General features: G+C 38.0%; 2 protein-coding genes across 5 annotated transcripts in view; one reads left to right on the plus strand and one right to left on the minus strand.

Moving 5' to 3' along the window:
• The window catches only part of CAPN7 (calpain 7), a 37,134-nt gene extending 17,808 nt beyond the window's left edge, over positions 1 to 19,326 (plus strand). For 2 of the 3 annotated variants that reach the window (XM_082392661.1, XM_082392660.1), the window contains 13 exons: positions 605 to 698; positions 2,543 to 2,689; positions 3,902 to 4,008; positions 5,133 to 5,253; positions 8,986 to 9,130; positions 9,255 to 9,354; positions 9,636 to 9,771; positions 10,366 to 10,441; positions 13,973 to 14,118; positions 14,895 to 14,957; positions 15,537 to 15,667; positions 17,952 to 18,044; positions 18,138 to 19,326. In XM_082392661.1, coding sequence (XP_082248787.1) covers positions 605 to 698; positions 2,543 to 2,689; positions 3,902 to 4,008; positions 5,133 to 5,253; positions 8,986 to 9,130; positions 9,255 to 9,354; positions 9,636 to 9,771; positions 10,366 to 10,441; positions 13,973 to 14,118; positions 14,895 to 14,957; positions 15,537 to 15,667; positions 17,952 to 18,044; positions 18,138 to 18,282 — 1,504 coding nt within the window. In that variant the 3' untranslated portion in view covers positions 18,283 to 19,326. The remainder of the gene's footprint in view (positions 1 to 604; positions 699 to 2,542; positions 2,690 to 3,901; positions 4,009 to 5,132; positions 5,254 to 8,985; positions 9,131 to 9,254; positions 9,355 to 9,635; positions 9,772 to 10,365; positions 10,442 to 13,972; positions 14,119 to 14,894; positions 14,958 to 15,536; positions 15,668 to 17,951; positions 18,045 to 18,137) is intronic. The other variant, XM_082392662.1, reaches the window with a different exon arrangement.
• Positions 19,327 to 20,157: 831 nt separating this feature from the next.
• SH3BP5 (SH3 domain binding protein 5) overlaps positions 20,158 to 22,312 on the minus strand; it is a 72,012-nt gene continuing 69,857 nt past the window's right edge. For both annotated transcript variants that reach the window (XM_082392795.1, XM_082392796.1), the window contains 2 exons: positions 22,013 to 22,273; positions 20,158 to 21,612 (listed from right to left, as the gene is read on the minus strand). In XM_082392795.1, coding sequence (XP_082248921.1) covers positions 21,401 to 21,612; positions 22,013 to 22,273 — 473 coding nt within the window. In that variant the 3' untranslated portion in view covers positions 20,158 to 21,400. The remainder of the gene's footprint in view (positions 21,613 to 22,012; positions 22,274 to 22,312) is intronic.

Consider the following 22,312-nt stretch of genomic DNA (forward strand, 5'->3'; position numbering starts at 1 on the left):
TGAGTGGTTTTTGTTAAGTCCTGAAAGTACAAAGATGAATTAGATACAGACCTTAGTTTCAAGCCATTTGCCATTGGATAAACAGACCATGTAAGTAAATAATGTGCAGTTTGTGAAAGAAAATTGATACTGATAGTTTCTACAGGTTTCTTACTAGATAATTTTGTGTACTTTATCGGAGTTCTGCTAACTTTATCTCTGTCAGAGTTATAATTTCCTTAGTTGTGGTTAATTGAAATGGTCTTCTCTTTATGTCTTGGGGACAAAAGTAGATTATTTTAACTGGCTTAAAATATATCCACTTAATAGAAAATTTTTTATAGCATATAATTAAAAACTGAGCATTTTTCAGAATATTGTAAAATATATGCTCTGCTGTATGATTGCATAAGATATTTTCTTCATTTATTTATATTGAATAAGCACTTTGACTAGGGTAAAATTCTTTTTCTATTACAGGCCTATTATAGACAAATATTCTTATGTTTATTTTTATAAAATCTCTAAGACAATAGCATATGTTTAAATAAAATGTAATAATCTGCATAGTAGTTTATATTGAATATTAATGTTGGTATTTCACTATTTCTTTTCCTCATTAAAGCATAATTTACCCTCAGAATAAGGATGGTGAGCCAGAGTACAACCCATGTGGAAAGTACATGGTAAAACTTCACCTCAATGGTGTCCCTAGAAAGGTGAATGTTTCTCCCCATATCGGCCCCTTCTCTCTTCCCCACCTTTGGCTCTTGAGTAGAATCAATCATTAAGAAATGTTATTTGTATAAACATTTTACAAGTCAGTTTAGTTGATTTTGACTCTGTGATATTATACATATTTCTACAGTAAGATCATCAGTAATAATTAAAAATAAAAATCATGACAAGCATAAAGTCTTTTAAAAAATGGGTTTGGGAAAATTTATAGAAAGTTCCCAGAAGTGACATTGAGCTAATGATTGCTAATGCTTAAAATGAATTTTAATCTGTTGTTAATTTTCTTTTTGATTAAAAGGATATCAGACATACTAAGTCTGTTAGGTCAGAACAATTTAAGTGTACAGTCATAAATTGAGATGTAAGATACCTTTAATATTGTTTTCCTTTGTGAAATATATACATAGTTTTTAATTGCACATCTTGGGACTTCCCTGGTGGCGCAGCGGTTAAGAATCCGCCTGCCAGTGCAGGGGACACAGGTTCGATCCCTGGTCCGGGAAGATCCCACATGCTGTGGAGCAGCTGGGCCCCTGTGCCACAACTACTGAGCCTGTGCTCTAAAGCCCACGAGCCACAACTACTGAAGCCCGCACGCCTAGAGCCCGTGCTCCACAACAAGAGGAGCCAAGGCGATGAGAAGCCCGTGCACTGCAGCAAGAGTAGCCCCCGCTCACGGCAACTAGAGAAAGCCCACGCGCAACAATGGAGACCCAACGCAGCCAAAAATAAATTTAATAAATAAATAAATAAATAAATAAATAAATTTCACATCTTTAACTTCTTTAAGGATTCCGAACCATGTTGTAAGGGCCTTGTGTTGTTAGGATTCTCTAGCTCCTTTCGACTCACGGAAGTCCAGGGATCAACATTAGCATCACCTGGGAATTTGTTAGAATTGCAGAATTTAGGCCTCATCCTGGACTTGCTGAATCAGAACATGCATTTAAACAAGATCCCCTAGTGATTCCCGTGTGAGAAGCTGAGAAGTTGCTCTGTAGTTGAATGATAATCAAACTGTATTGTGCACAGGATCACCTGGAGAGCTTGTTAAAAAAGATTGCTGGGCCCCATCCCTAAAGTGTCTGATTCAGTAGGTCTGCGGAGGGGGCCAGAATTTGCATATCTGACAGGTTCCTAGGCGATGATGATACTGTTGTCTGAGAACACCCTTTCAGAACCACTGCTCTAGCTGATTTCTTAAAAACTAAACAAAATTATTGAGGATGTGGTTTTTCTGAACTATAATTTTTAGATAACCTCTTGTTTAAAGAATCTTTCAAAATGCAGTTGCATACTTCTTCTGTTAATATTAGATAAAAATTCTTATCCTCTTGTTTCCCAAATCACTCTATAATGTGAATTAGAAGCCGTATCTTTGTGGCGATTACTTCTATATTTCTGTACTATTTAAATGTATTTTTTAGCCATAACATTTTACAACTAAACACAGCATGAATCTTTCTGCAGGTTTAGGTTAATATTGTTATTTAGCTTAATAGTGAGAAGCCCTTTTGTAATTATTTTAGATATAGTATACATTTCTAGAATTTCTAACAATTTTGCTGGTAGATCCATAACATTTAACCAGCCAGTTGGCTCAAAGTTAATACCTGACAGGGAGATTAACTTGTCAACCTGAAGAAAGACATCACAAAACATTTTATAATTGATCAGATTCTAGAAATATGAAACTATCATTACCTTAACAATAGGCATAGCATGCCTTTTATTTTATCAGTATGAAAGGTGTGGAGGTTTTTTAATAGAAAGGATTTTAAGATATTTTGTACCACCTAAGGAAATTAATGTTCTCTTTCTCCAGGTGATAATTGATGACCAGTTACCTGTGGATCATAAGGGAGAATTGCTCTGTTCTTATTCTAACAACAAAAGTGAATTATGGGTTTCTCTCATAGAAAAAGCATACATGAAAGTCATGGGAGGATATGATTTCCCAGGATCCAATTCAGTAAGTAGTAAGATGATCCAGGCACAGACTTTTGCTATCTGATATGATTATTTCAAGTTCGAAAGATTATAGATGATATATTTGGTTTAAATGAAAACATTATCAGCCCCTGAAAAATGTTGATCAATCACCTTATCATGGGAGTACATATTTTCTTTTGTAAGATTATATTTGCACATTGTATAGATTGGGTGTTCAGGAAAGCCTAGAGTGTATGTGTCTACTGTTCTGGTGGGATATATGGCCAGTTAAATACAGTGTACCTTTCCAGAGAAGCCTCTGCAGATCAAAGGGATATGTCATATTGTCATCCTTGTATATTTTTTTTGATTTGTAAATTCAGGTTCAAGGAGTTTGGAGTTAGTTTTTCCCAACCTTAACACAACTTAACCTGTAAAATCAAGGTATGTGCCAGTGTCCTTTAGTTGTAAACCACTGGCCTTATGCCAGAAATTATTCAGACTAGCATGACTTTGAATTATAACACTAATCAGCCTGTTGCCTTAGAAAGGTATTTACCCTTTCTTAGCCTCTTTGCTTGTCTGTGATAGGATAATACCCACCTCTCAAGAACTGTAAAGATTAAATGAAGTAATATATGCAGACACCCATTATTCATACCTGGTTAGTATCCTTGCCTAGTATCCAGCCTCCTTCATCCTTCTGGTTCTTATAATGCTAGTCAAAGAATGTATAGTTCATAGTTAAAGGTAATAGGATGTTAAAATTTCTTCCCAGCCTCCATGTTCAGTTGCTCTGTCCTTCAAATATTTTTAGTTTAGCTTTCTAATCCATTGCCTGTTGATTTACCCAGTCAGCTTAAAGAGAGAAGGAATGAGCATATATGTAAAATGTTAGGAAAGGTGACTGTCATATTGTAAAAACTCAGCAAATGGTGAGTGACTGTCATCATCATCATCAAAGCAGTTTTTTCTGTTAAACGTTTTGAGTTTTCATCATATTTATCAGTAAAACAATTCTTTGAATTCAGGAAAAGCAGCAGAGATTGTAAGAAGAGAGGCTTCTGCTTAAATCCAGGTAGGAAGTTGAGTTAAATAAGAGATTTATTACTGGTAGAGAACAACTTACTACCTTCTGATTTATTTCTATCAGAATCATCATATCAGATCAAAGAGATTTAATAACTACCCTGGGGATTTATTTAAGAGCTTGAAAACCACGTTGAGAGTCCTGACTGTGTTTATGTTGCAGAATATTGATCTTCATGCACTGACTGGATGGATACCAGAAAGGATCGCCATGCATTCAGACAGCCAGACTTTCAGTAAGGATAATTCTTTCCGAATGCTTTATCAAAGGTAAACATTTCTCTGTCTCTGTCTCTGTCTTTTGTACTAAAAGAGGCTATTTAGAAACTTCATGTTGGGACTTCCCTGGTGGCGCAGTGGTTAAGAATCCGCCTGCCAATGCAGGGGACACAGGTTCGATCCCTGGTCCGGGAAGATCCCACATGCCGCGGAGCAGCTGGGCCCCTGTGCCACAGCTACTGAGCCTGCGCTCTAGAGCCCACGAGCCACAACTACTGAAGCCCGCACGCCTAGAGCCCGTGCTCCGCAAAAGAAAAGCCACCGCAATGAGAAGACCACACACTGCAACAAAGAGTAGCCCCCGCTCACCGCAACTAGAAAAACCCTGCATGCAGCAACAAAGACCCATACACAGCCAAAAATAAATAAATAAAGAATAAGTTTATTTAAAAATGTTAAAAAAATAAAAACTTCATGTCTTATTTAGAGTGGATATTGCAGAGGCTGTCATTTTCAGTTATTAGGGAAGTCGTGTTTTTAAAATAGACTTCACTTTATGCACTCCAGCCAGCCCTCAGTCATCCTCACTGATGCTTACAGTTAATCCAGATGGTAGATAATCCAAACATTTGAATCTAGAATATGTAATTTTGTACTTCCTGAGTACTTACCAATTTGAGGGAAAGTGGGAAGAGAGAAGGGTGAGAACATAAAGAGGAAGATAGCTTAAGCCTTAAATGGATAATCCACATGAAGAACCGGAAAACTGTCTGTACAATAATACACATTCAGTATTGAAACCAGAAAGCTCACTGATTTGATAAATGATGTGGCTTTGGGAAAAATACATTTGGTATTTCACATCTTCACCTTTATTTGTAAATCATTTGAAAATTTAGCATTTATTTGCCTTCACTGATAGGTTTCTACCTGAGAATTAAGTTGTCTAAAACTGGGAGGGAAAAGAAGGAAATGTGATAGTTTTTCTGATTTGCTGTAAAATAGAAATGTACTTGTTAAAAGTTCTCTGAGGGCTGTTGGAAATAGCCCATTTTGGAAAAGATTTCCACTTTGTGGAAATTTTCATGTAAACCATGAGGCTAAAGGAAAGATGGTGTGATCTGAGAGTACAGATGTGTTTTCCTTTGATTATTGGTCTGTCGGGTCCATTCCAGGTTTCACAAAGGGGACGTCCTCATCACCGCATCCACTGGAGTGATGACTGAAGCTGAAGGCGAGCGGTGGGGCCTGGTCCCCACACACGCGTACGCCGTGTTGGACATCAGAGAGCTCAAGGTTTTGCCTTGCATTTGTTTCCCTTGTTTTTCTTGTGTGCTAGTAAGACGTTGCAAGGATTCCAAGTGATACATGAGCCTTTTAAATACTGACAAATCAAGGTTTAGGCCAGGTTTTAAAATCATTCCACCTATTACATTAAACAACTTGACCTCTACCATTGGAAATTATGAATAAAAAGATGGGAAATGTAATGACAGTAGCAGCACAGATATTGATGACAGAACAGGAACATTGTATGCCTCTTTTTTTTCCCATAAAAGTAGCAGGGTCGAAGTGAAAACATGTCCCTCAAGGTTCTGGGCTGTCTGTTGGCGTTGGGGGTCAATCGCAGTGTCAGGCTATAGAGCATAGTAGACATTCAGTGAATAGCTATGCACAGACGAAAAAATAAGAGGATACCTATGAATAGGAAACATGCCAGTGGGTTTGCAGGTGTTTTCCTAACAGCCCTTGCATGCTATGAGGCTTTTTTCAGACCCTTTTTCTGTGTGTGGCTGTTGGCACGGTTGACTTCATTACTTCTCATGTTATTAATTAGTTATTTTTCACTGAAAAATAGATCTGTTCTATGGATTAGAAAATACAAAAATTATTAAGGAAGGACTCTTTTTCCCTGATGGTATAGAAACTAAGCTGTCTAGTTACTGGAAAGTTTAACTAGCAGTGTATTCCAGTTTCTTCTGTTTAAACTTATAGAAAGAAGTAGTGATTAATCAGCAAGAACAGAGTACTACTGTGTATTAATTAGTCTGATTTTCTTATGTGGCACATGGAGCTGTATGAATTACAAAGGCAATTGGGACCTGCTGCAACATTTAAAGATTTATAGTCTCAAAGCTTTCTAAATCAGCCCCCATTGTGGTGCCTCCAAACATTCTGTGTAGAATTGTCTCTTCCTTTTAAAGTGGCATAAAAATTGACTACATAAAGCAAAAAATACAAAAATTTATGTGAAATTGAATAAGCTGAGAGGTTTGTGTTTGTTTCAGGAATGTAATTTGCCACAAACACCAATTAAAACATTGGGAATAACAGTTGCTATTATTTAGTAACAATTTTATTGTTAGAACATCCTTTGAGATAGGTGTTAATGAATGTGTCTGGCAAGAGATTTAAATTTAGATAATGAAACAGTCAGTATGAAAGTAAGCTTGAATATGAGGAAAATTTCTGTAAAGATGTATCATTTACTTCAAGTAATAAGACTGTTTGTTATGTTTGTTCAAGGGAAACCAGAAAAACAACATATTTAAGAGAAAAATAGGTACCTGTGGTTTGACTTGAAAACAAAACATTAAAAAGTTGTTAAATTTCAGTAAACATTTCAAATAATAGCCTTATTAAAAATCAGTTAACATTGTTTACACAGTATCAATCCCATGTGTCAGTTATTCTGTAATGATTAAGGCTGCTTGTTTTTTATTCTTTTATACATTTTATTTTTTATTTTAAATTGAGGTATGATAGATGTACAATACTGCATTAGATCCAGGTGCACAGCATAGTGATGCGATATTTCTACATGTTTTAAAATAATCACCACAATAAGTCACCATCTGTCACCATACAAAGTTATTACAATATTATTGACTGTATTCCCAGTGCTGAACATTTCATCCCCATGACTCATTTATTTTGTAGCTGGAAGTTTCTGCTTCTTAATCTCTCTCGCTTATTTTATTCATCCCCCCCAGCCCATTGCCTTCTGGCAACCACCTGTTTTTTCTCTGTATCTAGGAGTCTGTTTCTGTTTTGTTATGTTTGTTCATTTGTTTTGTTTTTTAGATTCCACACGTAAGTGAAATCATATGGTATTTATCTTTCTCTAACATTGCACTTAGCATAATACCCTTTAGGTCCATCCATGTAGTTGCAAATGGCAAGAATTCATTCTTTTTTATGGCTAACATTTCAATGTATATATGTATACCAGATTTCTTTATCCATTCATCCATCAGTGGACACATAGGTTGTTTCCATATCTTGGCTCTTATATATGATGATGCAGTGAACATTGGTGTGGATACGTCTTTTTTGGATTAGTGTTTTTGTTTTCTGTGGACAAATACCCAGAAGTGAAATTACTTGATCATATGACAGTTCTATTTTTAATTTTTTGAGGAATCTCCATACTGTTTTCATAATGGCTGGACCCAATTTACATTCCCACCAAAAGTGCCCTTGAATGGAGTTAGAGTTCAATGTTTGTTGGCTGATGGGTGGCAGGGGCAGGGTGAGGCACAAATGGTGTAGAAGAGATTGAGAACAGAAACTGTATTAATGAGATTCTAGGGAATATGGCCTGAGAGTAATTAGTCTGGCTTATGTCCAGAAATCACATCTTCCCCAGGCCATGATTTGCCACATTTGAAATAGCAAAGGAATGGGGTTTTTTTTCAAATGTCTTCCAAATAGTTTGATTTGTGACATCATTAGAAAAAGAACTCAATTTTCTAAGTTGACTCCTTGAAATAAGACAAATCTTTTGGATTTACAGGCTCTTTTGTTTTTCTGAATTAATGTAATCAACTCTGTAGACATGCCCAGTATTTACTGAGCACATACTGTGTTCCATAAACTCAGTGGAGACATCTGAAAAAGGATAATAGTGTTACCATTTCAAGGAGTTTACAGTCGCACTGGGGAGACAAGACTCCTGCATTTGCACAAGTAGGAAACGTTATAAGATAGGATATTATTTGTTGTAAACTAACGTAATACAGATTGTTAGCACTATGAACTTTAAAGGAGAGGTAGTAATTAAAATGAGAAGGAAGTTGCTAAGTGCTAGAAACTTTGCATATGTTACTCCATTTAATCTTCACAACAACTCAGAGTAATGACCAACCAAGGCCCATAAAGCTGATAAATAGTTGAGCTGGAATTTGGTCCCATTTCATTAGGACTCCAAAGTTCATGTTCTTTTCATTGCTTCAGTCTTCACTGAGAGACAGTGGAGAACGAAGCTAAAGACGATCTAAAAGGGATCAGAGAGCGCCTTCCAGAAACAGGAGCAGTATGAGCAAGGGCATTTAGAGGTGAAACTGAATAAGGATCATTTGTGGGACTGTGAGAGGAAGGGCTCGATTAGAGCCAAATACGTGGGGGCATGGGTACTGGAAAACTGAGACCAGGGTAGAGTAGGCTCTGAAAGGACAGGAAATACCTGATGCTCTAAGGCAGGGCAGCCCAGTAGAACTTCCTGTGATGATGAAAATGTTCTGTGTCTGTGCTGTGCGATGCATTTAGCTACTAGTACACTTGGTCCTTGAACTTTTGAAATGTGGCTACTGTGACTAAGGAACTGATTTGTAAACTGAATTACATGATACCAATTTTTTTTTTTTTTCTTTTTTTGGCTGTGCCATGAGGCATGAGGGATCTTAGTTCCCCAGCCAGGGATCAAATTTGTGCCCCCTGCATTGAGAACTCGGAGTCTTAACCACTGGACTGCCAGGGAAGTCCCGATTTAATTTTAATATAACTAATCACGTGTGATTAGTGGCTACATATGGACAGCATAGCTCTAGGGATAGGTAGCCATTTATAGTTTTTGATCAGATATGGGATTCGGGGAAGTATTGATTAAAGAATAGTAATTTCACATTTATTTGTAGGGAAAAGAATGGATAAGTATTCAAATTGCATCCTCGCTTGGAGAATGATATAACTAATAAAAATATGGTAAAACTGTTTTGCAACTTCGTTATCTCCTGTTTTTTTAAATAGGGGCTGCGATTTATCCAACTGAAAAATCCTTGGAGTCATTTACGTTGGAAAGGAAGATATAGTGAAAACGATGTAAAAAACTGGACCCCAGAGTTGCAAAAGTGTTTAAACTTTGATCCTCGAACAGCTCAGAAAATAGACAATGGTAAATATCTTTTTAATTTAATAATATTTGATCTTTAAATAAATAACATGCTTTAACAGTGTGAAATGTACTTAACTGACAAGTCATTAAGATTTTTAGACTAACAAAGACGTCTGATTTTCAGGAATATTTTGGATCTCATGGGATGATCTCTGCCAGTATTATGATGTGATTTATTTGAGTTGGAATCCAGGTCTTTTTAAAGAATCAACATGTATTCACAGGTAACTTTTTTGCACATTTCAGAATATGCTTTATAGTAGTCTCCCTTTTTCCATTTAAAATAAAATTATTTGGGAAGACTAGTATTCTCTCTCTTTTTGTCATGCCCACAGATGACTATCGTGTAATATTCTCTGTATATGCTTCTTGGTTACGCCAAAAATTTAAAAAACAAGAAAACCCGATAACCTAATTGTATTTGAAACACAAAACAAAAATAGTATTTCAGTTTAGCTCTATGAGAAATTTAATTACTACTTTCTTTGTTGATTTTGTCCTTTAGCACTTGGGATGCAAAGCAAGGACCTGTGAAAGATGCCTATAGCCTGGCCAACAATCCCCAGTACAAGTTGGAGGTGCAGTGTCCACAGGGGGGCGCTGCGGTTTGGGTTTTGCTTAGTAGACACATAACAGACAAGGTACTGATACCCTTCTTATATCCCATACAGAAATTCTTTTAAACATAATTAGACCATTGTGAGCAAGATATGTAATTTGATCACCAGCCTGTTTCATTTATATAGGTGGCTTGAAAATAGTGTTTACTTAGATAAATGAATATTTTCCTCAAAGGAAATTGGTCATTTATAATTATACACTTAAAATCTCATTCAAAAATCATCTATGAAGAAAAATATGAGGGAGTTTATGCTTTCTAGAGAGGGTTTTAGTGTTGATTCTATATGCTTAGATCTTAAGAATATTAACATAAAAATATGCTAAAGAGGGTTTGGAAATGTTGATTCATTGGACCTGCTTTTATAAAGGGTAACCATAATTTTAATGGCTTTAGAGTGGTTTTTTTAGTATCCTGCTTCATACAATATGGTCATCTATTGAAATGACAATTTAATTCAGAAAAATGACATTTTTTAATAACACTAAATAGAAATGCTCTTAAACTTAGAAATAATCTCCTTCCCCTTCCCTCCCCACCTCCATACACAAACACACACACACAGGAGCATTTTGAGCCCATTTTCCTAACCATATCGGACTCTTTGTGCTTTTAGGATGATTTTGCAAATAATCGAGAATTTATCACAATGGTTGTATACAAGACGGATGGGAAAAAAGTTTATTACCCAGGTATGTTTAGTAAACAGACATTCAAACAAACATTAAAATTCTATTTGTGTGATTAATTTGAAAATGACAAATTTTATGTAGATAATATGCAGAAATTAATAATTATGCTGATAGACTAATAGAAACTACTCAAACAGTTGGGTAGGTATTTATGCTACTTGTGTGTTTTGTTTTGATTTATTTTTAATTTAGAGACCTCAGGAATTTGGGATTTCTGCACTCTTGCACATTGCTGTCAGAGCTTTGTTTCTAAAATTTAAATCCTATCTTTTTTCCCTGATCAAAAATTCTGTGGTTTTCCATGGACTCTTGGATAAAATCCGAGCTCTTCAGCTTGATGTCTAAGGCTTTTTATATTCTGGCCTTCACCTCACTGTCCCCCTTTATCTCATGCCCCAGCATTTCACAGTGGGTCTGGCTTCTCCTGAACACACCCTGCCCTTGTTGCCCCTCTTTTCACACAGTTTCTTCTGCCGAGAATCTCTTCTACCTGCCCTCTGCCCACATATTCCTTTTACCCTATTCTGCGTAATGAATGTGGTTAGGATCCAGTTTATGTTATTTTCTCTGTGATAACCTTCTTGCCAGGCAAAGTAAATCTTTCCCTAAGGCATTAACATACTGTGTTGAGACCATTTTGCTTTCACATTAAAAAAAATTTTTTTATCACTTCATGATAGGAGCTGTTAGTTTATGTTCTAGTTTGGGAGACAAACAATAAGAAAAAAAAGACCTGATAGTGACACATATTTGTAAAGAAATGCATAGGGTCACATTGGTTACTTTGGTTGGGTGGCCATGGAAGGCCTCTTTGAGAAGGGATAAGAGGAACTCTGAATCACGAACAGGAGTCAGTCATGCAAAGAAGTAGAGGTAAAAGCATTAGAAGTAGAGGTAAAAACATTATAAGCAGAGGGAACAGCAAGTGCAAGGACCCTAAAATGAGGGAAAGATAGGTGTTTTCTGGGAACAGAAGAAAGGCCAGGAGACCTGGGAAGTGTGGTATCACAGAAATGGTCAGAGGTATGCAGGCTTAGATCACAGGAGGTCTATCAGCTCAGGAAAGGGTTTGGATTTTGCTCTAAGTGCGATGGGAAATCTTTGGAGGGTCTTAATCAGGAAAATGGCGTTATCTGATTTTTTTTTAAGAAAATTCTTTGTAGAATATATTGGAGGGGACAAAAAATGGAAGCAGAGAACCCAATTAGGTGATTTTATTTATGTGAGAAGTGATGGTGATTTGAACTGAGGGTGCTAAAGTGGAGATGGGGAGTGGACAGATTTGGTTTGGGTTGGTTAGGGTTGTCAGGACTTTGGTTTGGGTTGGTTAGGGTTTGATTTGGGTTTGGTTAGGGTTGTCAGGACTTGGGTTAATGTGTGGTCAAAGAGGAGTCAAGGATGATCCCTGTGTTTTGGGCTTGAGCCATAGAAAGGTGTAACATTGACTGAGATGTAAATGTTGGTGGAAGCAGGGGAGGGAGCAGATTTGTTGTGGAGTAAAATCAAAAGTTAATTATTGGTTTTGTTAAATTTGAGATCCCTGTTAGCTCTCCAAGTGAAGGTGCCAAGTAGGCAGTTGGGGTTTTGAGCAGAATTCTGGGACAAGGGTAGGGCCGCAGGTACAGACGGAGGAGTCGGGGATAAGGAAGGCATTTGAAGGTAGGACTGTATATAAATCACCTACGGAGAGAGTTGTAGGTTCAGAGATGAACACCCAGCACCTGGCCCTTGGACTCTGGCATCTTACGGTTGAGCAGAGGGCAAGTTACCACAGAAGAATTTGAACAGAGTACCTGACGAGACAGAGTAAGGTTTCACATAACCCAAAGGAAGAAAATACTCCGTGCGGGAAAGAGTGGACAGCTCCACCCATTGCTATTTCTGAGGTCCAGTGAGATTAGGCTAGAGAAGAGACTGTTGGACCTAGCGCCCTGGCAGCATCGTTGGCCTTGACAAGAACAAGAGTTGGCAAGAGGTTGGGCTGGAAGCCCAGGTGGAGTGGATTGAGGATGGCCTGAGGTAAGGAAGCAATCACTGACCATTCTTTCAAAAAGGCTGTGCAGAGAAATGGGCACTGATGGGGGGAGATGGGATCAAAAGTGGTTTTGTCCAGGTCGTTTTGCTTGATCATAGGAAAACATGGCCTTCTCCCCCATTATGCTGCACTGAGGGTATCCCAAGGTTTTCTGGGATGTGCATGGCACACTGTAGGTCCAGTGATAAATGTCAAGTTAAACTAGCTAAATTTTCCATTTTTCATGTTGGTCATTATATAACCAAAAAAGCACAAATTTTGTGAGTATATTCCTAGCATTAACATGTTACATAGCTTTTGAATTTCAACAACTTGTTACTCTTTGTACTTGGATTTTTTAAAAAACAATGCTTCCTCTCTTACACATAGTGACTTTGCCATTTCAGGATACTTTCTGGTTTATAGTTTTATTTTCATCACAATACTCTGAGGTAAATCAGACTGTTCTCCATCTGACAGGAGAGTAAACTGAGACGTAGGTCACACCTTTCAGGACCACAGACGTGCCCATTCTTTTCCCCTTCACACTAGATCGCACCACCTCTAAGCTTGAGAGACTTATTACCTGTTTGAGATACTAAAATTTTTTCTACAAATTACATTATAAATATTCAGTGTTCCTAAATAACCTCAGTGATATAGCATTGATCTTAAATGACTTAATTGACATGCATGAAATGATTTTATTGTATCAGCCTTAATTCATGAGACTGTGAAAGAATATGACAGGCAGCATTGTGTGTGATAGCAAAATATTGGAAATAATCCAAATCGCCACATTGTCTGAATAACTAGATGAGGGAGTATAGATAAAATATATCCTATTCATATGATGGCATATAATACTGTTCACATGGATTTAAAAGGAATAAACTGTATCTATGTAGATCAACATGGATCTCAAAAACTTGAGTGAAAAATGAAAGATAAGACATATACTGTCTGTTTTTTTAGATATATGCTCGTGTGTGTGTGTGTGAGAGAGAGAGAAAGTCTGAAAGGATGCCCATCAAATCCATCAGAGTGGAATGGAATATTAAGGGTGGTGGTTGAAAGGAACTTTGTTTTATAAAGAAGCTAGTGTGACAAAAATATGTTAATTTAATTCTGAGTGGTGGGAAATAGATATTTGTTTATATACTTCTTTGTATCTTTTTAAAAATTTTCCTTAAAAGAAAAAAGTTAATCTTGATTTTAAAATCCTCTACCAGGAGAGAAAAATAAAACATAGTGCAAATAGCAGGGATTATCATATACCTCATTGGATGTATTCCAAAAGATCTCTTTTTATTTATTAGAAACTATTTCATTTTAAAGTTTTAAATTGCTTAATTGTAAAGTTTTAAATTGAAATTGTAATTCTTTAGTACGTTATATTTTAAAGATGAATTAATTAAGGGGTTGTCCATCCATTTCCTACATCAACCATACAACTTAAATTAAAAACTAAAGAAAATAAAGTCCTGTCTTCTGTAAACCTACTTGTTTATTTGCAGCTGATCCACCTCCGTACATTGATGGGATTCGAATTAACAGCCCTCATTATTTGACTAAGATAAAGCTAACCACACCTGGGACCCATACCTTTACATTAGTGGTTTCTCAGTATGAAAAACAGAACACAATCCATTACACAGTCCGGGTAAGTAAACCAACATGACAGAACAATAATAGAAGGTACATAACATCTCTGCTTTGTAAGTGGGATTATCTACAAAAAAGGTTTATTTATAAAGATTGATCTATATATTGTTGAGTGTGTGTTTATCTGTATAACAATTCAGTATTAAATTATGATGATGCTTCATGCAGAAAATAATGCTTTTGAATGGTAAAATTTTTATTTTGAATAACATTTTGAATGAACATTTTAGTTCTTAGAGTAGTAGTTTAGTCCTGAGGTAATTTGGTATGTTGGACTAATAAATTCACAGAGCAATAAAAGCTCCTTTAGTCTACATAATACTTTTATTGAATTAAAAAAGAAGACCTTGAACTTAGTGAAAGGAAATCGATTGCCTATAAACATGGCTCTCAGGTAGCTGGGAAGGTCATTGTAATTTTGTTCTGCATAGATCAAAATCTGTCGTAGATCAGTCAAGAAGCTCAATTTGAATAGATTTTTAGTGACGAAAGGGACTTTGGGAGCTGCTTTCACCCCTTCATTCTTCACATGCAGAAGCCAAGGCCTAGGGAGACTGTGGTGTGTCCTGAGTCATACAGTGAGCAGCAGACAGAGCCTTAGCTGCCCAACCCGCAGTTGTTTATTCCTGCCCTGATGCCAGGCTGCCTACAGAATCAGGACTATTATATACGCCAACTAATTTCTTAGTCTTCCAAAACATTCTTTCATCACTTTAGTGTTTTTATAAGCATAAATTTTATCACTATAATAATTTTTTTTTTTTTTTACTCTAGGTATACTCAGCATGCAGCTTTACTTTTTCAAAGATTCCTTCACCATATACTGTATCAAAACAGGTAAGAGAATTTTTTTCTCTGGGTCATAATCTCATTGAAATCTTAGAATTCCCTTTCCTTTTTCTCCTTTTCTCATTTTTTTTTCATGTTTAACAATTTCTTACAAAGTAAAAACATTCTGGGACTTGACAGGACTACAAGGGAAATGTGAGTAGTCTCCAGTCTGGGTTGGAATACAAGCTCTTCAGTGAGCACCATTAAGTGATTCTGTGGGAAAAAATTAATTCAGAGAAAGAAGACTGATGCAAACCTTGGTCAGAAGGGAAGGCCTTAAGCAGAATTTGAGGTTGACTCTGCAGGGCGGGCTGGACGTGTGGAAGAGGATTTTAGGGAGAATTCTTGGCAGGGCAGACTTGAAGGCTGAGAGCTGGAGACAGGGCTGAGAGTAGCAAAGTGGCCGGGCTGACTTGGAGAGGGATGCTGGCTGCTGGTGGCAATAAAGCCTGGAGAGAGAGGATACAGCCACAGTGGAGAGTTGCTTTTTTTTTTTCTTTTTTCTTAAGGCCCAAAGGAATTTTGTCTTTAAAGTAGAATTATAGAATGTGAAGTTTTGTTAATAAAAAAGGTTTGTTTTATTAGATTAATGGAAAGTGGAGTGGTCAGAGTGCCGGAGGATGTGGAAATTTCCAAGAGACACACAAAAATAACCCCATTTACCAATTCCATATAGAGAAGACTGGGCCACTACTGATCGAGCTAAGAGGACCAAGGTTTGTGATAAGTAACTTTCTTAAATTAATAATGTTATATTAAAAATGAGTTTAGTGGAACAGAATAGGGTTTTGAAATATATATATGTATGGACACTTAATTTATTATTAAAGAGGAGTGAGGAAAGGGCACCATTCAATAATGGTGCTGGAATAATTAATATCCACATACCAGAAAGGTGATTAGACCCCTGTCTCACATCCAATCTAAAAATCAATTCCAGGTGGATTACTAATACAGGAGATAAGAACCTCAGGATAAGGAAAGACTTAAGACACAAAGAGCACATAAAAAGATTTGTAAATATCCTACATTAGTAAGAAAAAGTCTGCATTTTTGGTTTATCTTGGCTGCGTCGGGTCTTAGTTGCGGCACACGGGGTCTTCGTTGAGGCATGTGGGATCTTTTGTTGCGGTGCATGGGCGTCTCTGTAGTTGTGGCGTGTGGGTTTTCTCTCTCTAGTTGTGGCGCACAGGCTCCAGGGCGCGTGGGCTCTGTAGTTTGCAGCATGCAGGCTCTCTAGTTGAGACACACGAGCTCAGTAGTTGTGGCATGTGGCCTTAGTTGCCCTGCGGCATGTGGGATCTTAGTTCCCTGACCAGGGATCAAACCCGTGTCCCCTGCATTGTAAGGCGGATTCTTTACCACTGGACCACCAGGGAAGTCCCAAGTCTGCAGTTTTTAAAAAATAAAAACAAAAATAAACAAAAACTTGAATAGGCATGTCATAATAATCCAAATGGCCAATAAATTGTGTAAGAGCCAAAAATTAGAAAAGCCAGTGTTCATCAGTGGCATTTAAGATTATAAAACAGTCATACAGTAATAGAGTCCTCCATAACAATGAAAATAAATTACAGCTCCCCACAACATAGGTAAGTCTTGGGAACAAGGCTGAGTGACAGAAGCCACATAACAGAATATGTGACTGTTTACCTGTTCTTGACTGCCACTTGTATGAAAAACAGGTAAAACAACTATTGTTGAAGGATGCACACTTAGGTAGTCAGACTATAGACAAAGCAGGAAAGTGATCACCAGACGAGTTAGCTCTGGGGGACAGAGGCGGTGATGAGAAGGGAGCACACAGGGACTTCTGCGGTGCTGAGAGGGTTTTGTCGACTGAGGTGGGGGCAACCCAGGTGTTTGTTCACTTTATGAATTATTTGTTAAGCTGTGTATTTGTTTTATGTGCACTGTGTTATATTTCACAATTTAAAAAGGTTTAAAAAATACAGAGAATACAAATAAACATAGTACTAGCTTCTAAATAAAACTAGGCTTAATTTTGCCTTCCTGTAATTACAGACTATTTCGAAAGAAACTAATAATCCTTTAGATAAGACTAAGCTATTTTTCCACAGTCATTTTAAAAGGCTTTACCAGTTTGATAAGTGAAATAAGGTACCTAATTGCCCTTTTGTATTTCATTACCATGTAGCTTGAATATGGAAAAATGTTTATTGACGATATGTTTTTTCCTTTATTCATATATTTATTCATGTCTTTTGACCATTTTTCTGTTGGACTTGTCACGTTTTTCTTAATTGTAAGCGTGAATAAGGGTACGTATGTAAAGGTATTAACTCCTTCACATATTTGCAGGTATTTTTCCCAGATTAATTTTTTTCTCACATAGAAAAAAATTTTTCTTTATAATCAGATCTGTTTCTTTTGGTTTATTTTGCTGTGGGCAGGAACTCTCACCCTAATATCAAATAAATTTTCACCATATTTTCTTCTAGTTCTTTTATGGTTTTATTTTTTACATTATTTTTTTTTAGTCCATATGGATTGTATTTTATATTTGGTGTGAAATACAATTTAACAATTTTTTTTCTAAGCTTTTGTCACCTTATCACCACCTACATAAATAATCCTTTCCCTACTGATTTGGAATGCCATGTGTACCATACGCTAATTATTTCTGTAAATTTAGATCTTATTTCAGGGTCCTCTCCTGTTCTACTTTTTCTGCCTAATACACTATTTTATCATTTAAATTTAACATTATTCTCTGAGAGCCTGTGGTAAAAATAGTCTCTTCTAAAGTAAGTTTAATAAAATATTAATCTTTATGGCATCAATTTAAAAATATAAATGGTGTTTTCTGTAATTAAGAGTCAAAATAGTATGCATGTGTCTCAGAGTGCTGTTTCCTCCTACTGAAGCTTTTAGAAGCATGTACTTGATTTAATAGTCCATCTGCACTTTAGGTATAGTTATTTTGGGTATGTGTTTGAGACGACTTAATAACAGCAAAAATTTGTTTTTTACTGCTAGGCAATATAGTGTTGGATTTGAAGTTGTAACAGTTTCTGTGGTGGGAGACCCTGGTCCCCATGGCTTTCAGAGAAAATCTAGTGGTGACTACAGGTAATGTTGGCATTTTGATTGCTATCTAATTTACACTTTACTTTCTGTGGCATCATCACCTGAAAACCTTGTTCTCATTTTCCCTGAATATAGGTGTGGGTTTTGCTACCTGGAACTAGAAAACATACCTGCTGGGATCTACAATATCATTCCCAGTACTTTTTTGCCTAAACAAGAAGGACCGTTTTTCTTGGACTTTAATAGTATTATCCCCATCAAGACAACACAACTGCAGTGACAGAGAAACTTCAGCAATAGCTGGATCTTATACTCACCAAACATCAACTCTTCAAATGAGGACACAGATCTCCAGGACACTGAACACAATCATCAGAACAGAATTAATCTCTAAAAACGTTCCTGTGGAATCTGGTGCTGAAGTCAGGGTGTGTGGTGAGAACTGTATGTATGTAGTCAGAATTACCCTATGTCACTTAGGAGTACCATTCACATGGTTTTGTGTATATACGGAGTGGGCTTGCATTTAGGGGCCGCATTGTACAAAGAAGTGTAGATGCTTAAAGATTAGGCTCAGTCAAGTACTGAGATCAGTGCCCTTGCTAAGAGGGAACCGAGACCAGACGAGGAAAATGAGGGGTGTAGACTCACTGAGTGGAACAGTAGGCTGGGATAATATTCTGAAGTATTTACATTATGTTGTCTTCTTGGCAGAGCATGTTGTAAGGTAGACCTGCTTGTGTCGTGACTCTCCTGTACATCCTGGGCACCTAATTACCAAATGAATCATGTTAACCATGAGATTTTAATTCTGCATTATTTATGGCTTTAAATGTTTACTGTTGCCTATAGGTTATGAAAGGATAAAGTTTTAATACTAATTAACTTAGCATGAAGATGCTCATGCTTAAGAATGAAGGTTGTTGGTTAGATACCTGTCTCCCATTGACTAATGTAAAGAGAACTGAGGTATATTCATCATCAGTGTAGGTTTATCAGGTTGATGAAAGTAGTAGTCTGAGACATTGAAGACATTACAATTTAGTTTGTATAGTCTTTTTTAAATTGCTCTGTAGTTCAGTGTTCTTATGGTAATATCATCACTCTAAAGAAAATACAATTGAGGATTTAATATATGGTAATTGGGTTGCATTTGAAAAAATTCCCAGTTGTTTACATAAAAATTCATCAGAGTAGAATGATGCTCAAGATTTTAAAGATCTAAAAATTAACACAGTGGAATTTTTCATCATCTCTGATTATTAAAACTTCTTTTGTATTTCTATTATCTTTAATTGAAATAAAATGTTTATACTTATGGAAACTGCATAGTTTAACCTAGAGAAATTATTAGAGGACTTCATGTGGTATGTTCCATATAAAACAGAACTCATTACTTGCATGAAAATTCACACTTCTACAAAAAAAGTCTGTTCTTTTACATTCAGTGGTAGATTGTACTAGTGATAGTGAGATTTCACTTTGATAAATAGTGCTTTTACTTGTAGCATATTTTAGGTGGATTACTTTTCAATGACTTTTTAAAGAAAAATCTAAAGCATAAGAGGTATATTTATTATAAACATGATCTGAAGCTTTTTTGTGTTAAAGATCTTATACGGGATGCAAACTAAGACCTAATCCCTGCCCTCAAAATCCAATGGAGGAGACCTATATAAACAATTTACTATATTGTAATGTTGAATTCTGTAACAGAGCTCTAAATAGAGCTCACGATGTACAAGTAAAGATTAATTTTGGTTGGGCCAATATAGAAAGAGAATAGAAACAACTGGGGAGCTTTTCAAAGTCCAGTGCCCAAGTATACCTGAATCACTAATCATCAACCTCTGGGGCTGAGACCTAGGAGATGCCCAGGCGCCACAGACAGACAGGAGAACCAGGCCTCCAGCATAAGCACCTCATCTTTATTTATTTTCCTGCCACTGCATCTCCGTACTGCTCGGCTTTAGTAGCAGCAGAAGTGGAATTCTAATTCAACCCTGGTAATCAGGGCTTAAATTGTTTGTTAGGATCCAGGACCTTAACTGAAAGTAAGAACAGATGACCACTGCATTCCAAGCTCTTCCTTATGGCAAGAGGATTGTCTGGAAGATTAGGCAACATCAGGATTTCTTATTTGAAGTCACAGAAAGACATTCTCGTAAGCCATTTTTATTACACTCAAGGTATTAAGACAAGTACAAAATAACCTTGTAATTAGGATACTGTATCGGTCATTAAAAAAGGAGAAAACAGGATAGTATGAAGGGATTTACAAATGACAAATATATAAGCTTGACAGACTTAATGGGCAACTTGAATGGGGGTTGCTTTTTTTTCTTTTAGAAATGCTAAGTTTTCTTAACAAAAAAGGACAAATAAAATACAATGCTCTAAATATGTGTAACCATGAAAACAAGAAAAGCAGTAATAGAACACTTACACTATTAGCATAACAGACACCATTGCTTCTATTTAACAGCCTTTGCCAACATGTGCCTCCTCCCTTTCCTAGCTGTAAAGAACAATTTCCTCTAAGAAATACTAGTGCAGCATAACCCTTAAATAATTTTTTATTTTTAAAGTTACAGCCTACAGAGAAATTAACACCTTGTCAATCTAGAACAACACTGGCAACCATTCCCCATGCACTTCTTAGAATAAGTCCCCTGGGCCGGTAGGATGAGGCTTACGCTGTAGAACCTTTTCTTCCACAGCCACGAACCCCCTTCTGCGACAGGCCCCTGCTGCCCTCGTCCCCCCCATCCCCACACCGGCATTCACCTTTCCCACCCCCAAAAGTGCAGCTCTCGGTGACCTTTTACAGAAGATGATTTTAATGGGTGTCCCAGCAAATTCACTTTTTTAAAAGCCCCCTCTGAAAACCAGAGATGATGAAAATGAATTGTGTCCTTGGATTTTTTTTTTTTAAGCCTTCATTGGGTCGAAAAGGTGTCGTTCTGAATATTTGAGTTTTGTCTTGTGTACTTGTTTTCCTTTAGATCCCCTGGGATATAAAGGAGAGAACAAGGCAATTTTCCCAATTGAGCCAGCCATTGAGCCCGCTGGGGCTCAGCTCCCCGGCCCCTTTCCCGGCTCGGGGGTTTTTCCTGGGAACCGGTTACTGCGTCCACAGCACTGACAGGGGACGTTCCACAAAGCCCGTGGGCCTGGTCACAGCCCACCTGCAACGACTCTGTGCTAAAAAACACCAGCCTGAGAGCTCTTACCCAGAAGAAACATCTTCAGCTCTCAAGCTCACTGAAACATCATTAGTGCAGTTTAGAGGCAATGCTTGGGATTTGGCATATATTAAATGATTATTGGCACAATTGTTCTCCATACGGTTTCATGTCTAAATACTGATATGCGCTTGGGCCAGAGCCGCGGCTCGATCAGCCGATCTGCACCACGTCTATGTCCGCGATGACCCTGTCCCTGCCCTTCGAGCCCTGCAGGGACAGCTGCCGCATCCTGTCCTCCAAGGCCTGGCCCTCGGGGGACGTGCTGCTTGGGCTCTCGCCACTGTCACCGCTGCTGCTGCCGAGACCCCGAAGGTTGCTGGCTTTGTCACTTGCTTTATTCTCTGCCCCTTCTGCCCTGTCTCCTGTAGAAACGTAAAGATCACGGGGTGAGTACCGACAATTCCAAGGGTCCCCTGGGCCCCAGCCCGTCAGCCGGCTCAACCTCCAGACTCCCAGTGTGGCACCACTGTGCGCATCACACAAGGGCTTCCATCACAGGACTGCCTACTGCTTTTGTTGCGTGGGAAACCGTATATGTCCCTCATCTTTGCAGATGCAATCTGTCACACTCATGTAACAGCTGGGAAACAGAAGCCTCTCTAGCAGGTGCTTGTCAAGAGGACTGTTGTGATGGGAGATACAGAAGGAAGCAGGTTGGGAGTGGAGCTGGGAGCCATCTCAGGCCGCCACACCACAGCATGTGCACCGAGGCCCTGAGCGCGGCCTCCAGGCGGGCACCCCCGGGCAGGGGGCTCAACTCACCTCGCTCCACCTCGCACTCAGGGGAGGAGGCCCCGCTGCACTCACTGCGGGGGCCCAGCACCGGGAACATCATCCCGAATTCCGACAGGGACATGGGGCTGGGCAGGTCCAGGCTGCCGGGCCTCACGGCTGCGGCGAACTGCTCGGGCATCTCCGACGGGCTCGTGGGTCCCGAGCTGAAGCTGGACACGGACTGGGTCTCCGAATCATCTTCAGACACAAAGGTGCTGCAGTTGTCATCTTCGAAGGCCTCGGAGGCCACTAGGAGGAGAGAGAACAGCCATCACCCAGGCCTGACAG

Source organism: Balaenoptera borealis, assembly GCF_965194805.1.
Source record: "Balaenoptera borealis genome assembly, chromosome: 5".
NCBI lineage: Eukaryota > Metazoa > Chordata > Mammalia > Artiodactyla > Balaenopteridae > Balaenoptera > Balaenoptera borealis.